The following is a 19,234-nucleotide window of genomic DNA, read 5'->3' as shown; positions in this document are numbered from 1 at the left end:
GGAGAGATAAGCTGCTTTCCTATGCAAGGTATAATTATCTTTCTGCAGGTGTCACGCCCTGACCTTAGTTCCTTGTTTATGTCTCTATTTTGGTTTGGTTAGGGCGTGAGTTGGGGTGGGCATTCTATGTTTGGTTCTATGTTTTGTATTTCTATGTGTTTGGCCTGGTATGGTTCCCAATCAGAGGCAGCTGTCAATTGTTGTCTCTGATTGAGAACCATATTTAGGTAGCCTGTTCCCACCTGTGTCTGTGGGTAGTTATTTTCTGTTTAGTGTTGGTTGCACCTTGCAGAACTGTTTCGGCTATTCTTTTTGTTATTTTGTATTCAGTGTTCAGTCAGTTAAGCGAAAAAAGATGAACACGTACCCCGCTGCATTTTGGTCTGACGATTCCTCTTCTTCTTCCGACGAATGCCGTGACAGCAGGTGTGTGTGTGTCTGTCCAGGCTATGTAGATCGTGAGATAGGGTGGTGTATGACACCTGCTCTTAGCAGGGTCGACCTCTATTGGAGAGGTGACCCACCGGTGACAACACTAATCCACTACTTGTTTATCAACCGTGTGTGTGTATTTATGCATCGTTCAGATGCATGCCCAGGGATGACTTTAAATCATTACCCCCAGCTTCCCCCACCAACCCTACCCCCCCAAACAACCTGCCCCCCCCCCCCCCCCCCCCCCACACACACACACACACACACACAAACACACACACAAACACACACACACTGAAATTAATATAAAGCCCTAGAACTGATGGCAGCCAATGAAGCAGAAAATTAGGTCACTGTTTCCATGACAACCTCTAACATTACATTTTTCATTGGTTCACTCATTCTGTTCTGTGGAACACACAGGCCCAGTAGAGATCAGAGATTGTTTGCTTGTGCGACCTGCAGTGCCATGCTGTTTCAAAAACAGGCCCAGTACAGATCAGAGACACATAGTGACAGCATCAAACAAGTACAGACTGAGGATCAGTCAGTCTACATGGCTTCCTACAGCTCACTGACATCACCACCACATGACTGTCTGCTGGTTCTCTCTTTTGCCTGGCACTTGGTTCCCTAAAATAATTCTAAATCAAATGCTGATTTGAAAGGAAGAACAAACCAGCAGACACCAAGGCCCCCTAGGACCAGAGATGTCTGTCCCTGCCCCAGACCCTAAAACATAATAACAAATTAGATCATAGATGACTGCCCCCACCTGCCAATCCCCCCTGGTCTTTCTGAGAGCAGTAGTGACAGCTGGGAAACGGAGTATCCCGGCTCTGCCTTCAATATGGCCGCCTGTCATTTTCTCTCTGTCCGCTCTAGCCTTTACCTGCTGCCAGTGTGTGCGTGTGTGTGTGTTTGTCGAGGGAGTCCACCTCTCACCTCTCTTGTAAGGCCAGACCTCTCTAGATATGCCTTTCTCTCCTAATTATATTCAAGCAGGCAGCGAGGTGGGCAGCTCTATGGGGTCCTGGCCCGACCACCTCCCTCTCTACTCTTCCTTCACCTCATTTTCTCTCTCTGTTCTTTTCCTTCTCTTCTTTTAACCTGAACCATCCTGACTGCTGCCTGCCCTCTAATGAACCAGGTGGAAGGATGGAGGACGGGAGGGAGAGGGATGGAGAGAGGGAGGAGGACGGGAGGGAGGGGGATGAGGAGAGGGATGGAGAGAGGGAGTAGGATGAGAGTGAGAAAAGAGGAGGCGAGAGGGAGAGAGTAGGGGGCCGCAATAAACATGATGCTTGAGGCCAGCCTGCTATATGGGCTGCATAGGAGAGTCATTTTGATTGCTGGAGGGTGTGTGTGTGTGTGTGTGTGTGTGTGTGTGTGTGTGTGTGTGTGTGTGTGTGTGTGTGTGTGTGTGTGTGTGTGTGTGTGTGTGTGTGTGTGTGTGTGTGTGTGTGTGTGTGTGTGTGTGTGTGTGTGTGCATGTGTGTGTGTATCCCTGCTTGCGTCCGTCCATGCATGCGTGCGTCTTCCAGCCCTTGGCCGTTCCTATAATGGCTCAATCTGTTAGTATCAACACAGACAGCTGGACACCAGATACACATTCAGTACATGTTCACAAACACACACACACACACACACACACACACACACACACACACACACACACACACACACACACACACACACACACACACACACACACACACACACACACACACACACACACACACACACACACACACACACACACACACACACACACACACACACACACACACACACACACGTTCTCTAGAGTAAGGACTCTCTGAAGTTGTTGAGTTTCGTACTATTCTACTGACCTACATGCATACATTACACACTACAGATGATACCACAAGGGACAGAGATGGTGTTTGTGTGTGACATTCTGATCTCTGCATAGCTATATAACTAGACAAAGAGGCAATTAAGTACAGTCCAGCGATGCTTGTTTTATTCAAATGTTATGCTTGACTGACCATCATTACTACCATGGCTATTGAATGTACAAGAGAGAGAGAGAGAGTGAGATAGAAGAAGGGGGAGAGAAAAATAATCAAGGGAACAGAAATCAGAGATTGGGGGACATGGAGACTGATAGACAACGTGAGAGAAAGGAAAAGGAGAGAGATAACAGTGCCACGGGTAACTGCGGTCTCAGAAAGAGTTGAGCTCTATAGGCTCCAACACACCAATAGCGTTTGCCTGTCAAGAGTACTTGCGAACCGAGTGCAAATCAATTTTACATGTCTGTAGTCAGACGTCAACAGCGCGCTGAACGATCGGTAGAAGAACGGGAGATCCATTCAGTTCCATGTGTGCGACCCTTTAGGCTTGGGAATAGCTATACTGTCTCTACTCTCTCTACCAATCCCAACTCCCACAAGTCTGTTTAGTGTTTAAAGTAACATATATCGAGTTGAAGTGTACCAATCAGAAATGGAAAGACTCTCTTTCTATGTGTTCATATGTGAGTAACCTGACACAAACCCATTCAAATGTACAGTATACTGTGTGAAACACTGACCTTCTTTTAGCAGACAACTGTCATTATGTCTGGCACTCTAGTCAATGAAATCAATGGAACTCCCCTTGGCTGTTTGGTTTGGCTTGGCTGGAATTGATATGGAGATGGCACCGATACATTAGGGCTGGGTGGAGGGGGTGGCACACACAAAGACAGACGGGCACGGTTGACTATGTGCCATGTCTCTCTGGCCAATGTTATCCCCCAAACCACTCCTAGCCCTCCTAGCCACCCAATAACTCTCCACTTGGCTCAGATCACAGAGAGATCTGGAAAAACCTATTACAGAGATCAGATGGACTGCCAAAACAGAAAGAGTGAGAGAGAGAATGAGAGAAAGGGAGAGAGCGGGTAGAGAGAGAGAGAGACAGTCTGGAACCATCGATGTAGGGGGATTGATGGAGGAGAAGGAGACGACTGTTGCAGTGTGTGACGACCATGATTGGACAAACCCCTTCAAAATTGGTTGGTAACTCACTGGTTGTGAATTCAGGGGTGAAAATGTTGAGTGGAGAGGATTAGATCAGACTCACTCTGCCACAGATACATGCACTCGCACGCACGCGCGCGCGCACACACACACACACACACACACACACACACACACACACACACACACACACACACACACACACACACACACACACACACACACACACACACACACACACACACACACACACACACACACACACACACACACACACACACACACACACACACACACAGAAACAAGTACATGGGGTTGGAACTCACTGTGCTCACTTTGTTCATTTTATAGTCTAAGAAGTCCATGAAAATAATAGTTGTCCTTGATACTTGATACTCTGAGGTTTTAAAGAGACAACTTGCTGCAACCAGCTTGACTTTGTTACACACTCAACAGTTTATAGCCAACAGCTTGGATTTACACCTTTACCACTGTGTGGCTGGGGAACACTGTTAACAGATTGGAGAGTAGAGGGGTGGCACGGGGGAGAGAGGGGTGAGGGGAGGAGGTATGGGGAGGGAGAGAAGGCTGTAGAGATGTGAAGGGAAGGGGGATTCTGTCTAAATGACCAACTCTCCTCTCCCAGGAGATATTAGAACTATACAGTCCTTCAGCCCACTGTAGAACTGAGAGTGTGTGTGTGTGTGTGAGAGAGACGATTCAGTGCATATCTTACTGAACAACGGACATTAATCACCACTACACTGTAACAGACAAACAGAGACCAACATTTCTCCTCCCCTCCCATCCCTGATGATAATAGTAGAATGCTATTTTATCTGGTCATAGCAGCAGCAGCAACACACTGGTCAAACATATACATATTTATTACAGCAGCACTGCCCTTCCACATCTCTATTGTATACTATGATGTTTACTCATACCACACTCATACAAACACAGGGTACCTACAAATTATGCTCAGCCAGGTCACCTGTGATACAAGTCAGTATTCGACATCCATCCATGTCTGAGGACGTCGGGAGATGAAGTGGAAACTGGGCACTATGGGCAACAGTGAGCGCTGTTACCTTCAAGTAGATTTCGGTTTTGCGAGGACATTGTGGATGGTGAATAGGTGTAAGCATCTGCCTTTGATTCTAAAGGTTGCAAGTTCAAATCCAGCGGTCCAAAGTTGTTTTGGAGATTTGTGTTTTAAGCCTATCCCAAACCTTAACCGTTCAAAATTAACCGTTTTATGCATATATTTTTTACCCCCTTTTTCTTCCCATATCCAATAGGTAGTTATGATCTTGTCTCATTGCTGCAACTCCCCTACAGACTAGGGAGAGGCAAAGGTCGAGAGCCATGTGTCCTCCGAAACACGACCTTGCTGCTTCTTGACACACCGTTTGCACCAATGTGTCGGAGGAAACACCATCCAACTGACGACCGAGGTCAGCTTGCAAATGCCCGGCCAGCCACAATGAGACAAGGAAATCCCGGCTGGTCAAACCCTCCCCTAACCCGGACAAATGCCCGGCCAGCCACAATGAGACAAGGAAATCCCGGCTGGTCAAACCCTCCACTAACCCGGACAATGTTGGGACAATTCTACACCGCCCCATGGGTCTCCCGGTCATGTGATACAGCCTGGGATTGGACCCAAGGCTGTAGTGACACCTCAGCAATGCAGTCACACTGCAATGCAGTGCCTTAGATCGTTTTTTAGAAACATGGATGAACGTCTAATTCTGACAGGAGACTGTGAGACCTGGTAGGTTATGCTATATGCAAAGAATATTGGTTCACTGATAATAAAACCCATACACACCCTCTATCTTTATTTTGTATGGAACAAATGGAACAGTAGAGAGCTAGGAACTGCTATGATTGAAACACACACACACAGCATGTAAACCTGAATTCTCACAGCAGTATGACTCCTCTCTTCAACATTCTGCTTATCGCCCCTAGCAACGGCGGCAACCATTAACTTTGCCTCTGACTTATATCATCACCACGGTGACAGCAGCATGAGAACCCAAATTGTTAAGGCAACCAAACCCTGTAACAAATTTTCGAAGTTCATCATTACCATAGTGGTGCGGAGTGGTGCCAGGAAAATAATCTCTCCCTCAACTTCAACAAAATGATGGCGCTGATTGTGGACTTCAGGAGACAGCAGAAAGAGCACGCCCACATCCACATCAACGGGGTTGCAGTGAAGAGGGTGAAAGCATTCAACCTGAAATGGTCCATTAACACAGACAGTGTGGTGAAAGCGCAACCTCAGGAGGCTGAAGAAATTCGGCTTGGCCCCTAACACCCTCAAAAACTTCTGCAGATGCACCATCGAGAGCATCCTGTCGGGCTGTATCACTGCCTGGCACAGCAATTGCATTGTGCACAACCGCAGGACTCTCCAGAGGGTGGTGTGGTCCGGCCAATGCATCACCGGGGGCACACTGCCTGCCCTCTAGGGTATCTACAGCACACAGTGTCACAGGAAGGCAAAGAAGATCATCAAGGACCTCAGCCACCAGAACCACGGCTTGTTCACCCCGCTACCATCTAGAAGGTGGAGACGGTACAGGTACATCAAGGCTGGGACTGAGAAGCTGTTTTTCAGTCTCTATCTCCACATCATCAGACTGTTAAATAGTTATAGCCTGCTACCACCTGGTACTCTACCCTGTTCCTTAGAGACTGCTGTCCTATGTATATAGTCATTGAACACTGGTCACTTTAATCACGTTTACATTTGTACTCACTGTTCTTGCCACAATATGGACTTGGTCTTTTACCAAATAGGGCTATCTTCTGTATACCACCCCTACCCTGTCACAACACAACTGATTGGTTCAAACGCATTAAGAAGAAAAGAAATTCCACAAATTAACTTTTAACAAGTCACACTTGTTAATTGAAATGCATTCCAGGTGACTACCTCATGAAGCTGGTTGAGAGAATGCCAAGGATGTGCAAAGCTGTCATCAAGGCAAAGGGTGGCTACTTTGAAGAATTTCAAATCTAAAATATATTTTGATTTGTTTTTTTGGTTACTACATTATTCCATATGTGTTATTTCATAGTTTTGTTGTCTTCACTATTATTCTACAATGTAGAATATAGTAAAAATAAAGAAAAACCCTTGAATGAGTAGGTGTGTCCAAACTTTGACTGGTACTGTACATATAGAGTGGGTAAAAATATATATATACTTTCTACAGTATATATATTGTTAATCCTGACTTTTATTTTGGGTATTTGTCTGTATTGGTAGGTATTACTGCACTGTTGGAGCTAGAAACATAGGCATTTTGCTGCAACTGCGATAGCATCTGCAAATATGTGTTCTCGACCAATAACATCTGATTTGCTTTGAGTTAGTAAAATAAGCCCGGGTAACTAACACGCACGCACATGCACGCATGCACGCACGCACACATGCAAACACACACACACCTACCCTGGTCCTCATGGGAGAGAGCAGTCCTTCCATGTCAGATCCTGGTAGTGATCCAGTCAGTCAGTGTATTATATTCCAGATGAATAGATCCTGTTAGGAACGTTGTTAGGGATGATGTCTCATCCTCATCATTCCCAATATTTCCACTACAACGCTCCCGATTTGTCCCGAGACCAGAGGAGACTGAGAGAAGAGTGTGAGCCCTCTCTCACTGGCGCGTGCGCGCACACAGTCACAGAGGGGCGCATAGGAGGAAAGGACAAACTCGCTGTGTGTCGCTCTTCACAGCAGCTTCTGTGTGCAGTGACGGTGTAAGATCTCTCTCTCTCTATGTCTCTCTGTCTTTCTCTCTCTCACCCCTCCCTCTCTCACTCTCTTGTTCTCTTGCCCTTTTCCCTCCTACTAATTTCCATCTCCCTATTGCTACCCTTGCCTCCCTCATTCTCTCCCGCTCTGACCCTTGGCTGGGGTCATGGTGTGTGTGTGTGATTGAGTGTGTGTGTGTGTAAGGTTCAAGGGGTGTCTTCTCCAGGGCTTGATTGTTCCACCAGACAATAGAAGCTCCTAAATGCCTAGCAACCTGATCTACCTCTATTCTCTTGCAATATTTGGGATGATTCACACACACGCACGCGCTCACACACGCGCATATACCCTAGGGATGCACCACCATGAAATGCATCCTACATTATAGGGGCATTCCATTCAGGAGTTCTGCTGGGAATTGCACAAAACTAGCAATCTCACAGATCAAAATGCCACCTACCTACTGAATAAAAAAATATGTGTTTTTAATCCCTTGCCTTCCAACCATACGTGACGCACACACAAATTTGCCACCTTTATTTAAAGGTTTTTGGGGGTTCAGCCAAGCTTGACAGCTAGCTTACTAGCTTTAGTTATGCTAATGTCTATGGGAAAAGATAGTGGATTCCTAATTTTATAGCCGGCTATTTGCCAGCAATGTACAGTCATCTACACGCCACAGCTAACAACAATAAAGCAAAATGGCCTACGTATAACTTGAGCATAAATATCTAGCCTCCCCATGGACCCCTAGCTATGTAGTTTGTGGCAGAAGTGCTAACGGAACCTGGCCATTTGCAAGTTATTATGGAATCAGTCAAAATACAATACTGTATACCCCTTTTAAGTTATGCACTGAGGAAATCACTATAACCAGCGAACCAGTCACCCAGCTCTGTCCTGGATATCATGAGTGGGTGCTTAATGGAGTGTGTGTATGTGAGTGTGTGTGTGTGTGTGTGTGTGTGTGTGTGTGTGTGTGTGTGTGTGTGTGTGTGTGTGTGTGTGTGTGTGTGTGTGTGTTTGAGTATGCGTGTCCGTGCATGTGCGTGTCTGTAGAATGGACCAACAGGGTGAAGCCTCACCTCTGCTCTCCGAGCGGCATCTCAGCGTTACCATGGCAACAGCATTCGTCACCGACGAGAGAGAGAGAACAACTGAGACCCTTAGAAGAGAAAACCTCTGAATCAGGGACCATAGAACTGAACAACATCCTAACTGCCACTCCTGTCTTATTTATTTCAAGTGTCAAAGATGGGATCAGTACTAATGTGCCGTTACAGAAGCAAATCCTAATGTTAGGACACTATTTAGGACCTGTAAACTGCTAACCTCAATAGTGGGCTCACCCTCTAACCACACTACTGCTCTTTAATACCTGTACCAGCTCCAACACTACAATGATGAGATCATGAGAGACAGTCCCGTAATAGTGGAGAGTATAAGGAGATGCATTTGCAGGATGTCTTTGGCCTGTATTCTCTCTGACCTAGTTACACTTACAGCACTAGGAATTCAATTAAACCCTCTGGAATTACCATAGAGGATCCTCTCATTAACACACGTACCCACCCACACACACACCAAAAGGAATTACCACAGAGGTATAGCCATTAGTATCACACTGTGCCATTTAACTCAAGGTTAAAGTATGTCCTTACTATAGCCTAGATATAAATAAATAACACATTGTGATCTGAAATTAACCTCAAATGAATGACCTACACCCTGTCATTCATGACTGTATGGATTTAACATTATGTCACTAACTGATATGGAAGAGACATATGATATTAGTACTAATGTAGAGCTATACCAGGTTTCCATGAGTGGGATGAAGTAATGTCTGTCTCTGTGTGTCTCTCTCTGTGTGTGTGCGTGCGTGCGTGCGTGCGCGCGTATGTCTGTGTGGTATGTGCATGTGGGAGTGTCTGTATCTCTACCCCTACAATTACCACTGGTGGCTGCGGGACCAGTAATTGATTCATGCCGACAACCAGGCAATTTACTGCGACGCTGATACACCATCGATTTACCACTGTGACTGGACGACACAGACATCCCTGCACAACAACGCACAGCGACGATCAATTCTCAACTTCACCAATACCAGTTAGAAAAATATATCTAAAATATATCTAAATATAACTCCAAAATGAAGCCCATCCAAAACCAAGTCTACATTTTTTCAACACATCTCTAAACCTCGTATTTAACAGTACATAAGTCAAAACCCCAATTCAACGGCCGTGTAGGACTCATCTAGTCTCTCCAGTCCTCTAGAGGTAAAGCAGGGTTGTATACAGAGGATAAATCCAATATGGAAGGATAATGGAGAAGAGAAAATTGACTGAATGTGTTCTCTCTCTCTCTCGCTCTATATATATATATATATATATTCCCTATTTTCCTTATCCGCTGCTCCCACTGCAATTCCCCTATTAATTCTACGAACACTTTCTCTCTCTGTCACCCCCTTTCTCTCACTCTTCCTCGCTCACACTCTTCTCTTCCTCTGTATCTTCTCTCTCTCTCTCTCATTGTTTCTTATTTTTCGCCCCATGTCTCAGTCTCCTGCTCTTTAAATCTCCATCTTTCCAATCACAATTTTCTCTAATTCAATCTACATTTCCACTTGACCACCCTCTCAAGGTTCGTTGAGTGGTTGGTGCTATCGTCTGTGGACCATCTGTGATGTCCCTGGGTTGACTCATAAGGGTTATGTGTTATACGTCTTGATGTAGTATTCTGTTTGTGCGTTTGCACATGCATGCCTGACACCCACGTAAAGGAATTCAGCTGCTCAGACTTACTTCCAGACTTAACAGTGTCATGACGTTGCCCTGTTAGGTGAGATTTACCCCCCCCCCCCCGCCCATAAATACCTTTCCCCCTTTCTCTCCACTATACAGAATGGACTCTTGGAAAGACCTTTGTTAGAGAGAGAATATGGTAACATAAAAAGGTTGGGGAAGGGAACAATATTTCCCTTTCTCAACTAGTTGAAAGTGTCGGTTGGTACTTAAAGAATATGATGTCAGAGCAGTTGGTGTCTGGGACATTATATCTGATGATAGGATGACATAAATTGTATCTTGGAAAGTCTACACATTCTAGTTATCAGATTCACATGGAATTGTTGTGCAATTTAAATGTTTAAATATGAAACTATTTGTGAAAATAATACATTTAATTTTAGCTTCTAAATTAGAAAATGATTTTCATAAGAAAACTATGCTCACTCAGTGGCCACGCCCAGTGAACAGACATTGGTTATGAAACATGCCCTTCTCTCCCCCAAATCAAAATCCCATTGACAGAAATCAAATTTAGTTCCCGACGATGTGAGGACTGCTGTCCATACATTTAAGCTAATTTCAACTACAACCTAACGGAATTAACATTTAGTTCCCGATGACGTGAGGACTGGTGTCCATACGTTTATTAAAAGGGCTAATTTCAATGTGGAGGTGACGATCACCACGTTGGAATGGTGAATTTCGACTAGACCAGCCAGAATACAGCATGAGCTGATTATGGCAACTTGGTATGAACTTTGAACGGTTATTCACTAAAGAAGTGATACATCCTAGACTTCGAGTTACCAGCTGCAGCTGTAAACGTACGTGGCCTAGGAAAGGACAGACGATCTCAGAAGAATGACAGGGTACTTTAACGTATCTGCTCTACAACACTACGACCAGAAAGATTCTTCAAAGGACAATGGCGATCTCCCCTGGGTAAACTAGTCTTCTATCTTCAACCCATCTACCGAAGTGCAGCTCAGAATAAATATTTTATCTTGCATTTTCCTTTTCCAAATGGGCGGGTACAAGAATGCATAAGATTCTGTATTGACGGTAGCATAGCTTCTCAAGGTCCGATAGACCCAATCCCTTTTTTTCCTTCAGTCTTCCTGCTCTTTCATTCAAACCCAACCCCCTTCCTCATATCAGGTTAGTGTCTCGTCCTGACCATAGAGAGTACTTATTTTCGATGGTGGAGTAGGTCAGGGCATGACTTGGGGGTTAGTCTAGTTTATATTTTCTATGTAGGGTTCTAGTTTTGTTTTCTATGTTGGTGTTTGGTACGATTCCCAATTAGAGGCTGTCGTTGTCTCTAATTGGGGATCATACTTAAGTAGCATTTTTCCCACTGGTGTTTTGTGGGATATTGTTTATGTGTAGTTGTATGTCAGCACTCCATTGTCGTTACATTTCGTTATTCTTTATTGTTTTGTTATGTGGTTCACTTACTTTAAATAAATAAAGATGTGGAACCCAGATCACGCTGCACGTTGGTCCGAGTATGCTTCCAACGTTCGTGACAGTTAGCCCACAAGGGGCTTTTCATACATGATTAGTAATTGATATGTGATCTACCCTGTGTATATATATATATGTAATTCTGTGTGATTATTTTGGTATTTAGTAAATAAATAATTAAGCCAATTTGTGTATTGCTGATTCAACTTATTAGCTAGGGTTCGTGCAGATAACCAAGTACTTACGACAATCAGAATGAGACCGATCGAGGTGACGAATAATAATTGACTACTATTGATATAAAAGATCTTCTGATCTTTAAGAGAGTGGATTCGGGAGATAACCACTCTATATAAATTAATGATTCCGTGGTGCCCCAGGTTAATAATGGTTTAATTGTTGCATGATTTAATTTAATCACATAATCAATGAAATGTTGGGTAATCAATTTGATAAAATAGCATGTTTTATAATTTAATCAGTCAGAGACACGACAACAGGTAACTGGTCTACAAGCACACACATACACACGCACACACACAGCTTTCTAGAATATGTAAAAAACGTTATCTTGAAGCTAACGACCATATCATTATGCAGACTCATTTAAATCTGGATTCATATTATTAACATGATATCGGGGGAAAAGCTAATTTGACCACATTATTCCCAGGCCAGGCACCACCATGGAATATAATTACTATACGGTCCACAACACAATCACCCATAGAGACTAGCCAATTCACACAACCAACCTAGTCCATCAGACCATGTGATTAACACACACACACACACACACACACACACACACACACACACACACACACACACACACACACACACACACACACACACACACACACACACACACACACACACACACACACACACACACACACACACACACACCCTCCAATCCCACACTCATTGGTAGTGTATATAATTGAATAAGAGCTGTGTTATAGCAGCAATAGCTCCAGTGGGGAGGAGGTGAGACGAGAATCTTCACAACCTGCTACTAACATCTCATTATACTGCTGACCCCTGACCCTGTGTCTGTGTGTGTGTGTGTCAGCCATGTTGGCTCAATACACCTCAGGGTCCATTTTTTCCTGCTGCTCACTTAAACCTGGTGGGATGGATACCACACAATCTTAGGCCTGATAATTTGTGTGTGTGCATTTATGGGAATGCATATATTGCATACATGCATGATTCTGTTTACTGAAAGTATGAGAGAACACAGGTGAAAGGTCAGCCAATGCAATCCTTCCAGTCAGCCAATGCAATTGCACTGCCTGCAATGTTATAAGCATAATATTGCAGTTTTATGGTGAAAAATATCCCTAGAAGCAATGAGCATAGTAACATGGTTTTAAAATAAATGTAATTTATATAAATATAATAGAGGCAGCTTTATTAGAAATTGGATTTCTGTAAATGCATACTAATGTAATTGTACAGCCATAAGCAAAGCTATAGGCACAATAATGCATGTGTAAAGGTGCATGTGTGGGGCGGCAGGTAGCCTAGTGGTCAGAGCGTTGGGCCAGTAACCGCAAGGATGCTGGATCAAATCCCGAGCTGAAAAGGTAAAAATCTGGCGTTTTGCCCCTGAACAAGGCACTTAACCCACTTTTCCCCAGTTAGGCCAGCATTGTAAATAAGAATTTGTTCTTAACTGACTTGGCTAGTCAAATAAAGGTTAAATACAAGAAAACAAATGTAAAAAAAAGGTGAACAGTATTGATATAACAATAGTAAAGCAGCAGCATTGTTGTGTCTGGCTGTATGTCTGTTTGTCTATATATACAAAGTATGTGGACACCTCTTCAAATGAGTGGATTTGGATATTTCAGCCACATCCATTGAAGACGTGTATAAAATCAAGCACATAGCCATGCAGTCTCCATAGACAATCATTGGTATTAAAATGGCCTTACTGAAGAGCTCAGTGACATTCAACAAGGCACCGTCATAGGATTCCACCTTTCCAACAAGTCAATTTGTCAAATTTCTGCCATGTTAGAGCTGCCTCGGTCAGTGCTGCTATTGTGAAGTGAAAACGTCAAGGAGCAAAAACGGCTCAGCCACAAAGTGGTAGGCCATACAAGCTCACAGAACGTGACCGCGTGACCGCCAAGTGCTGAAGCCTAAAAAAATGTTGTCCTCGGTTGCAACACTCACAACCGAGTTTCAACTTTCTATGGAAGCAGTGTCAGCACAAGAACTGTTAGTCGGGAGCTTCATGAAATTGGTTTACATGGCCAAAGAGCCGCACACAAACCTAAGATCACCATGCGCAATCCCAAGCGTCGGCTGGAGTGGTGTAAAGTTCACCGCCATTGGAGCAGTGGAAACACGTTCTCTGGAGTGATGAATCACACTTCACCATCTGGCAGTCCGATGAACAAATCTAGGTTTGGCGGATGCCAGGAGAACACTACCTGCCCCATTGTGTAAAGCCAACTGTACAATATGGTGGAGGAGGAATAATGGTCTGGGGCTGTTTTTCATGGTCCGGTCTAGGCCCCTTAGTTCCAGTGAAGGGAAATCTTAACCCTACAGCATACAATGACATTCTAGACGATAATGTGCTTCCAACTTTGTGGCAACAGTTTGGGGAAGACCATTTCCTGTTTCAGCATGACAATGCCCCTGTGCACAAAGCGAGGTCCATACAGAAATAGTTTGCCAAGATTGGTGTAGAAGAACATGACTGGCCTGCACAGAGCCCTGGCCTCAACCCAAGTCGAACAGCCTTGAGAGGATTTGGAACGCCAACTGTGAGCCAGGCCTAATTGCCCAACATCAGTGCCCAACCTCACTAATGCTCTTGTGGCTGAATGGAAGCAAGTCCCCGCAGCAATGTTCCAACATCTAGTGGATAGCCTCCCAGAAGAGTGAAGGCTCTTACACAAAGAGGGACCAACTCCATTTTAATGCCCATGATTTTGGAATGAGATGTTCGATGAGCCCGTGTCCACATAAGTTTGGTCATGTAGTGTATCTACAGTATCTGTATGTGTCAACAGAGACAGAGTGACTTACAGCCCCATCTAACCCTAACACACTTTAGTGCTGACACACAACATTAACCTGTCAGCCACACACACATGCATGTGAACACATATGAGGGGTAATAAATGGCATTAATGAACCATGAATGCGTTTCTTGTGTAATAAAAGGCACTTTTCATTTTGTATTTATTTATTATTTTAGAAAAAATTCGGACCGTTAATTTCTAACAATGTGACGCGTGAATGTCTGATTAATTCAGATCCAAACAGTTGCGTTAATGGAATTCAGTCCACAATATAATAGCCACTATACTAACATGACCCCTTCACTGTTTATCATCTGTCAAGTTGGGGGTTACAATGCCTGTATATAAATACATCACATTAACCACATTATAACCATTGTTCATTGGGTCTACATTGAACACATGAGATATTTCTGTATTTCATTTTCAATAGATTTGCAAGCATTTCTAAAAACATGTTTAGATGTGTAGATGGGTGAGATAAAAATTATATTTAATCAATTTTGAATTGAGGCTGTAACGCAACAAAATGTTGAATAAGTCGAGGGGTATGAAATACATTATTTATGTCTAAATATATGAAGACAACAAGAAGGTCAATTACAGGTCAATTACTTTTAATGCATTTAACCTAATTAATGTAGATCCAATGTACAATGTTAAAATGTGGTTAATGTGTTGTGTTTATTTTGAGGCATTTTAACCCCCACCTTGACCGATGGTAAACAGTGCAGGTGTCCTGTTAGTACAGTGGCTATTATATTTTTGAGTGAATTCGATTAACGCAACTGTTTCAAACTGAATTAATCAGACGTTCACACATCATATCGTTATAAATAAACTTGGTTAAATGTTCCTCAAAAAAACAAGTTCAAGTGTTCACACGCTTAAGTCACACCAAGTCAAACAATGATTATTTAAAAAAACGTGTTCACATTTTCACATGTTCATAAGTTCAACGGTTCATTTGTGGCATTTACCACGCATGCACAATTCGTCCCTCCCTATGTCCCTCTTCAGCCCCACACCCCCCAGGAGTAGATGAGTGGGGTAAGGGACAAAGGAGTGGAGAAGATAGTAGAGAAGATAGTAGAGAAAGACAATATACAGATAGGACAATGCTAGACAATATACCTCTCACTGCCACCCCCTCTGCACGAGCGACACCGCCCCCTTTCCCTATTCCCCTCTTCCCCGTCTCCCCAGTCCCTCTATCCGTCTCCCCTCTTTGCTCCTGTATTTTTTTTCTGTGCTTCAACAAAAAAATGCAATTACACCCTACAGAAAACATTCTGATGGACTTCAGCCTGTTGGCTCTGTTCACTTAAAAGAGACGTTCATTTGGCTCCCAAACGGCTCTTTGTTCAGTAGTGCTTAACAATTGGTGAAAAAACATGAAAGATTATATATTTCTAATTTATAGCCTTAAAGGTTGCCTACCTTTATGTCAGTTTGTGAAACGTGAGTTGAAATACATTTTTACCAGGCGAAATTAGATTGCTTGCAAAATTGTTAAAAAAATATTTACACTCTGCAAAAATTTAGCGTGGACCAGAATGAGGCTCTCTCCTCACTATCTATTGTTCCTGCAGTGAGGAATTACCGTAGCATTCAGATAAAAAAATGTAAAACTTATCTACAGATAACCGTTGTCTGGAGCTAAAAAGCAGTAGTAGCAGTATGCAAATCAGGGAGCCAAATGAACGGCTCTTTAACAGATGAGATTCCGTTCCCGATGTTCACCAAAAAGATCTGTTCAAAAAGAGCTGTTAGTTCATGAATGACCCATCACTATAGGCTATTTCAAATATAATCCTTAAACACTTCGATGTGTAAAACAACACCAGGCACATCCAGAAGAGGACTGGCTACCAGAGCCTGGTTCCTCTCTATGTTTCTTCACAGGTTTCTCCCTTTCAAGGGAGTTTTTCCTAGCCACCATGCCTCTACATCTGCATTGCTTTCTCTCTGGGGTTTTAGGCACCGTTTCGGTTTCTGTATTTTTTTTATTTCACTTTTGTTTAACCAGGTAGGCCAGTTGAGAACAAGTTCTCATTTACAACTGCGACCTGGCCAAGATAAAGCAAAGCAGTGTGACAAAAACAACAACACAGAGTTACACATAAACAAACGTACAGTCAATAACACAAAAGAAAAATGGAAAACTCTATGTACAGTGTGTGCAAATGTAGAAGACTAACAAGGTAGGCAATAAATAGGCCCTAGAGGTGAAAATAATTACAATTTAGAATTAATACTGGAGTGATAAATGTGCAGATGATGATGTGCACGTAGAAATACTGGGGTGCAAAAGAGCAAGAGAGTGATAATATGGGGATGAGGTAGTCGGGTGTGCTATGTAATGATTGGCTGTGTACAGGTACAGTGATTGGTAAACTGCTCAGACAGCTGATGCTTAAAGTTAGATAGGGAGATATAAGACTCCAGCTTCAGAGATTTTTGCAATTCGTTTCAGTCATTGGCAGCAGAGAACTGGAAGGAAAGGCGGCCAAAGGAAGTGTTGGATTTGGGGATGACGAGTGCAATATACCTGCTGGAGCGCGTGCTACGGGTGGGTGTTGCAATGGTGACCAGTGAGCTGAGATAAGGTGCGGCCTTACCTAGCAAAGACTTATAGATGACCTGGAGCCAGTGGTTTTGGCGACGGATATGTAGTGAGGGCCAGCCAACGAGAGCATACAGGTCGCAGTGGTGGGTAGTATATGAGGCTTTGTTGATAAAACGGATGGCACTGTGATAGACAGCATCCAGTTGGCTGAGTAGAGTGTTGGGGGCTATTTTGTAAATGACATCGCCGAAGTCAAGGATCGGTAGGATAGTCAGTTTTACGAGGGTATGTTTGGCGGCATGAGTGAAGGAGGCTTTGTTGCGAAATAGGAAGCCAATTCTAGATTTAATTTTGGATTGGAGATGCTTAATGTGAGTCTGGAAGGAGAGTTTACAGTCTAACCAGACACCTAGGTATTTGTAGTTGTCCACATATTCTAGGTCAGAACCGTCCTAATGCTAGTCGGGCGGGAGGGTAGGGGCAGCAATTGGTTGAAGAGCATGCACTTAGTTTTACTAGCATTTAAAAGCAGTTGGAGGCCACGGAAGAAGTGTTGTATGGCGTTGAAGCTTGTCTGGAGGTTTGTTAGCACAGTGTCCAAAGGGCCAGATGTATACAGTATGGTGTTGTCTGCGTAGAGGTGGATCAGAGAATCACCAGCAGCAAGAGCAACATCATTGATATATACAGAGAAAAGAGTAGGCCCGAGAATTGAACCCTGTGGCACCCCCATAGAGACTGCCAGAGGTCCGGACAACAGGCCCTCCGATTTGACACACTGAACTCTATCTGAGAAGTAGTTGGTGAACCAGGCGAGGCAGTCATTTGAGAAGCCAAGGCTATAGAGTCTGCCAATAAGAATGCAGTGATTGACAGAGTCGAAAGCCTTGGCCAGGTCAATGAAGACGGCTGCACAGTATTGTCTTTAATCGATGGCGGTTATGATATCGTTTAGGACCTGTAGCGTGGCTGAGGTGCACCCATGACCAGCTCGGAAACCAGATTGCATAGTGGAGAAGGTACGGTGGGATTCGAAATGATCCGTGATCTGTTTATTAACTTGGCTTTCAAAGATTTTAGAAAGGCAGGGCAGGATGGATATATGTGTATAACAGTTTGGGTCTAGAGTGTATAGGGGCTGCAATAGGGGTTGCAACAATTTCGGCGGATAGTTTTAGAAAGAGAGGTCCAGATTGTCTTGCCCAGCTGATTTGTGGGGATCCAGATTTTGCAGTTCTTTCAGCCGCTGTCTCCATGGACTATATAGTGTCCCAAAACTTTTTGGAATTAGTGCTACAGGAAGCAAATTTCTTTTTGAAAAGCTAGCCTTAGCTTTCCTAACAGACTGAGTATATTGGTTCCTGACTTTCCTGAAAAGTTGCATATCGCGGGGGCTATTCAATGCTAATGCAGAACACCACAGGATGTTTTTGTGCTGGTCGAGGGCAGTCAAGTCTGGGGTGAACCAAGGGCTATATCTATTCTTAGTTCTACATTTTTTGAATGTGACATGCTTATTTAAGATGGAGATGAAAGCGCTTTTGAAGAGCAACCAGGCATCCTCTACTGACGGGATGAGGTCAATATCCTTCAGGATACCTGGTCCAGGTTGATTAGAAAGGCCTGCACGCTGAAGTGTTTTAGGGAGTATTTGACAATGATGAGGGGTGGTCGTTTGACCGCAGACCCAGTACGCATGCAGGCAATGAGGCAGTGATCGCTGAGATCCTGGTTGAAGACAGCAGAGGTGTATTTAGAGGGGAGGTAGGTCAGGATGATATCTAAGAGGGTGCCCATGGTTAAGGATTTAGGGTTGAACCTGGTAGGTTCCTTGATGATTTATAAGCACTTTGTGACAACTGCGGTTGTAAAAAGGGCACAATAAATACATTTGACGAATTGATTGAACCAAACCAGGTTACTTCCTAAAATGAAAATATAAAAAACATGAAGTAACATACAATTAAATAAATTGCATGTGAGTGATCAATGACATATATAAACCCTGGATTACTGATGCTATGTATTGGCCATTGAGAGGCTTTGAAGCCACCAGTCAGCAGGTGGCCTCTCCTCCTGCTATCACGTTTTAGGTAAGACCCAAATGCAGACTGTGTTGAAGTAACAATGTTTATTACAGCAACAGGAGC

General features: G+C 43.7%; 2 protein-coding genes across 3 annotated transcripts in view; one reads left to right on the top strand and one right to left on the bottom strand.

The window, feature by feature from the left end:
- Positions 1–19,234, bottom strand: part of LOC129867013 (FERM domain-containing protein 4A-like) — a 228,374-nt gene that overhangs the window by 178,316 nt on the left and 30,824 nt on the right. Inside the window, exon 1 of one of the 2 annotated variants that reach the window (XM_055940111.1) lies at positions 6,898–7,213. The exons of the other annotated variant lie outside the window; for it this stretch is intronic. Within the exon in view, the coding sequence (XP_055796086.1) occupies positions 6,898–6,930 (33 nt within the window). The 5' untranslated portion in view covers positions 6,931–7,213. Of the gene's footprint in view, positions 1–6,897; positions 7,214–19,234 lie in introns of those variants that run through there. 2 annotated transcript variants of the gene reach the window in all.
- Positions 1–19,234, top strand: part of LOC129867015 (uncharacterized) — a 96,873-nt gene that overhangs the window by 62,009 nt on the left and 15,630 nt on the right. The window lies entirely within an intron of this gene.

Source organism: Salvelinus fontinalis, chromosome 12 (genome assembly GCF_029448725.1).
Source record: "Salvelinus fontinalis isolate EN_2023a chromosome 12, ASM2944872v1, whole genome shotgun sequence".
Classification (NCBI taxonomy): domain Eukaryota; kingdom Metazoa; phylum Chordata; class Actinopteri; order Salmoniformes; family Salmonidae; genus Salvelinus; species Salvelinus fontinalis.
Note: the sequence above shows the minus strand (reverse complement) of the source record. Positions and strands in the feature narration are given on the sequence as shown.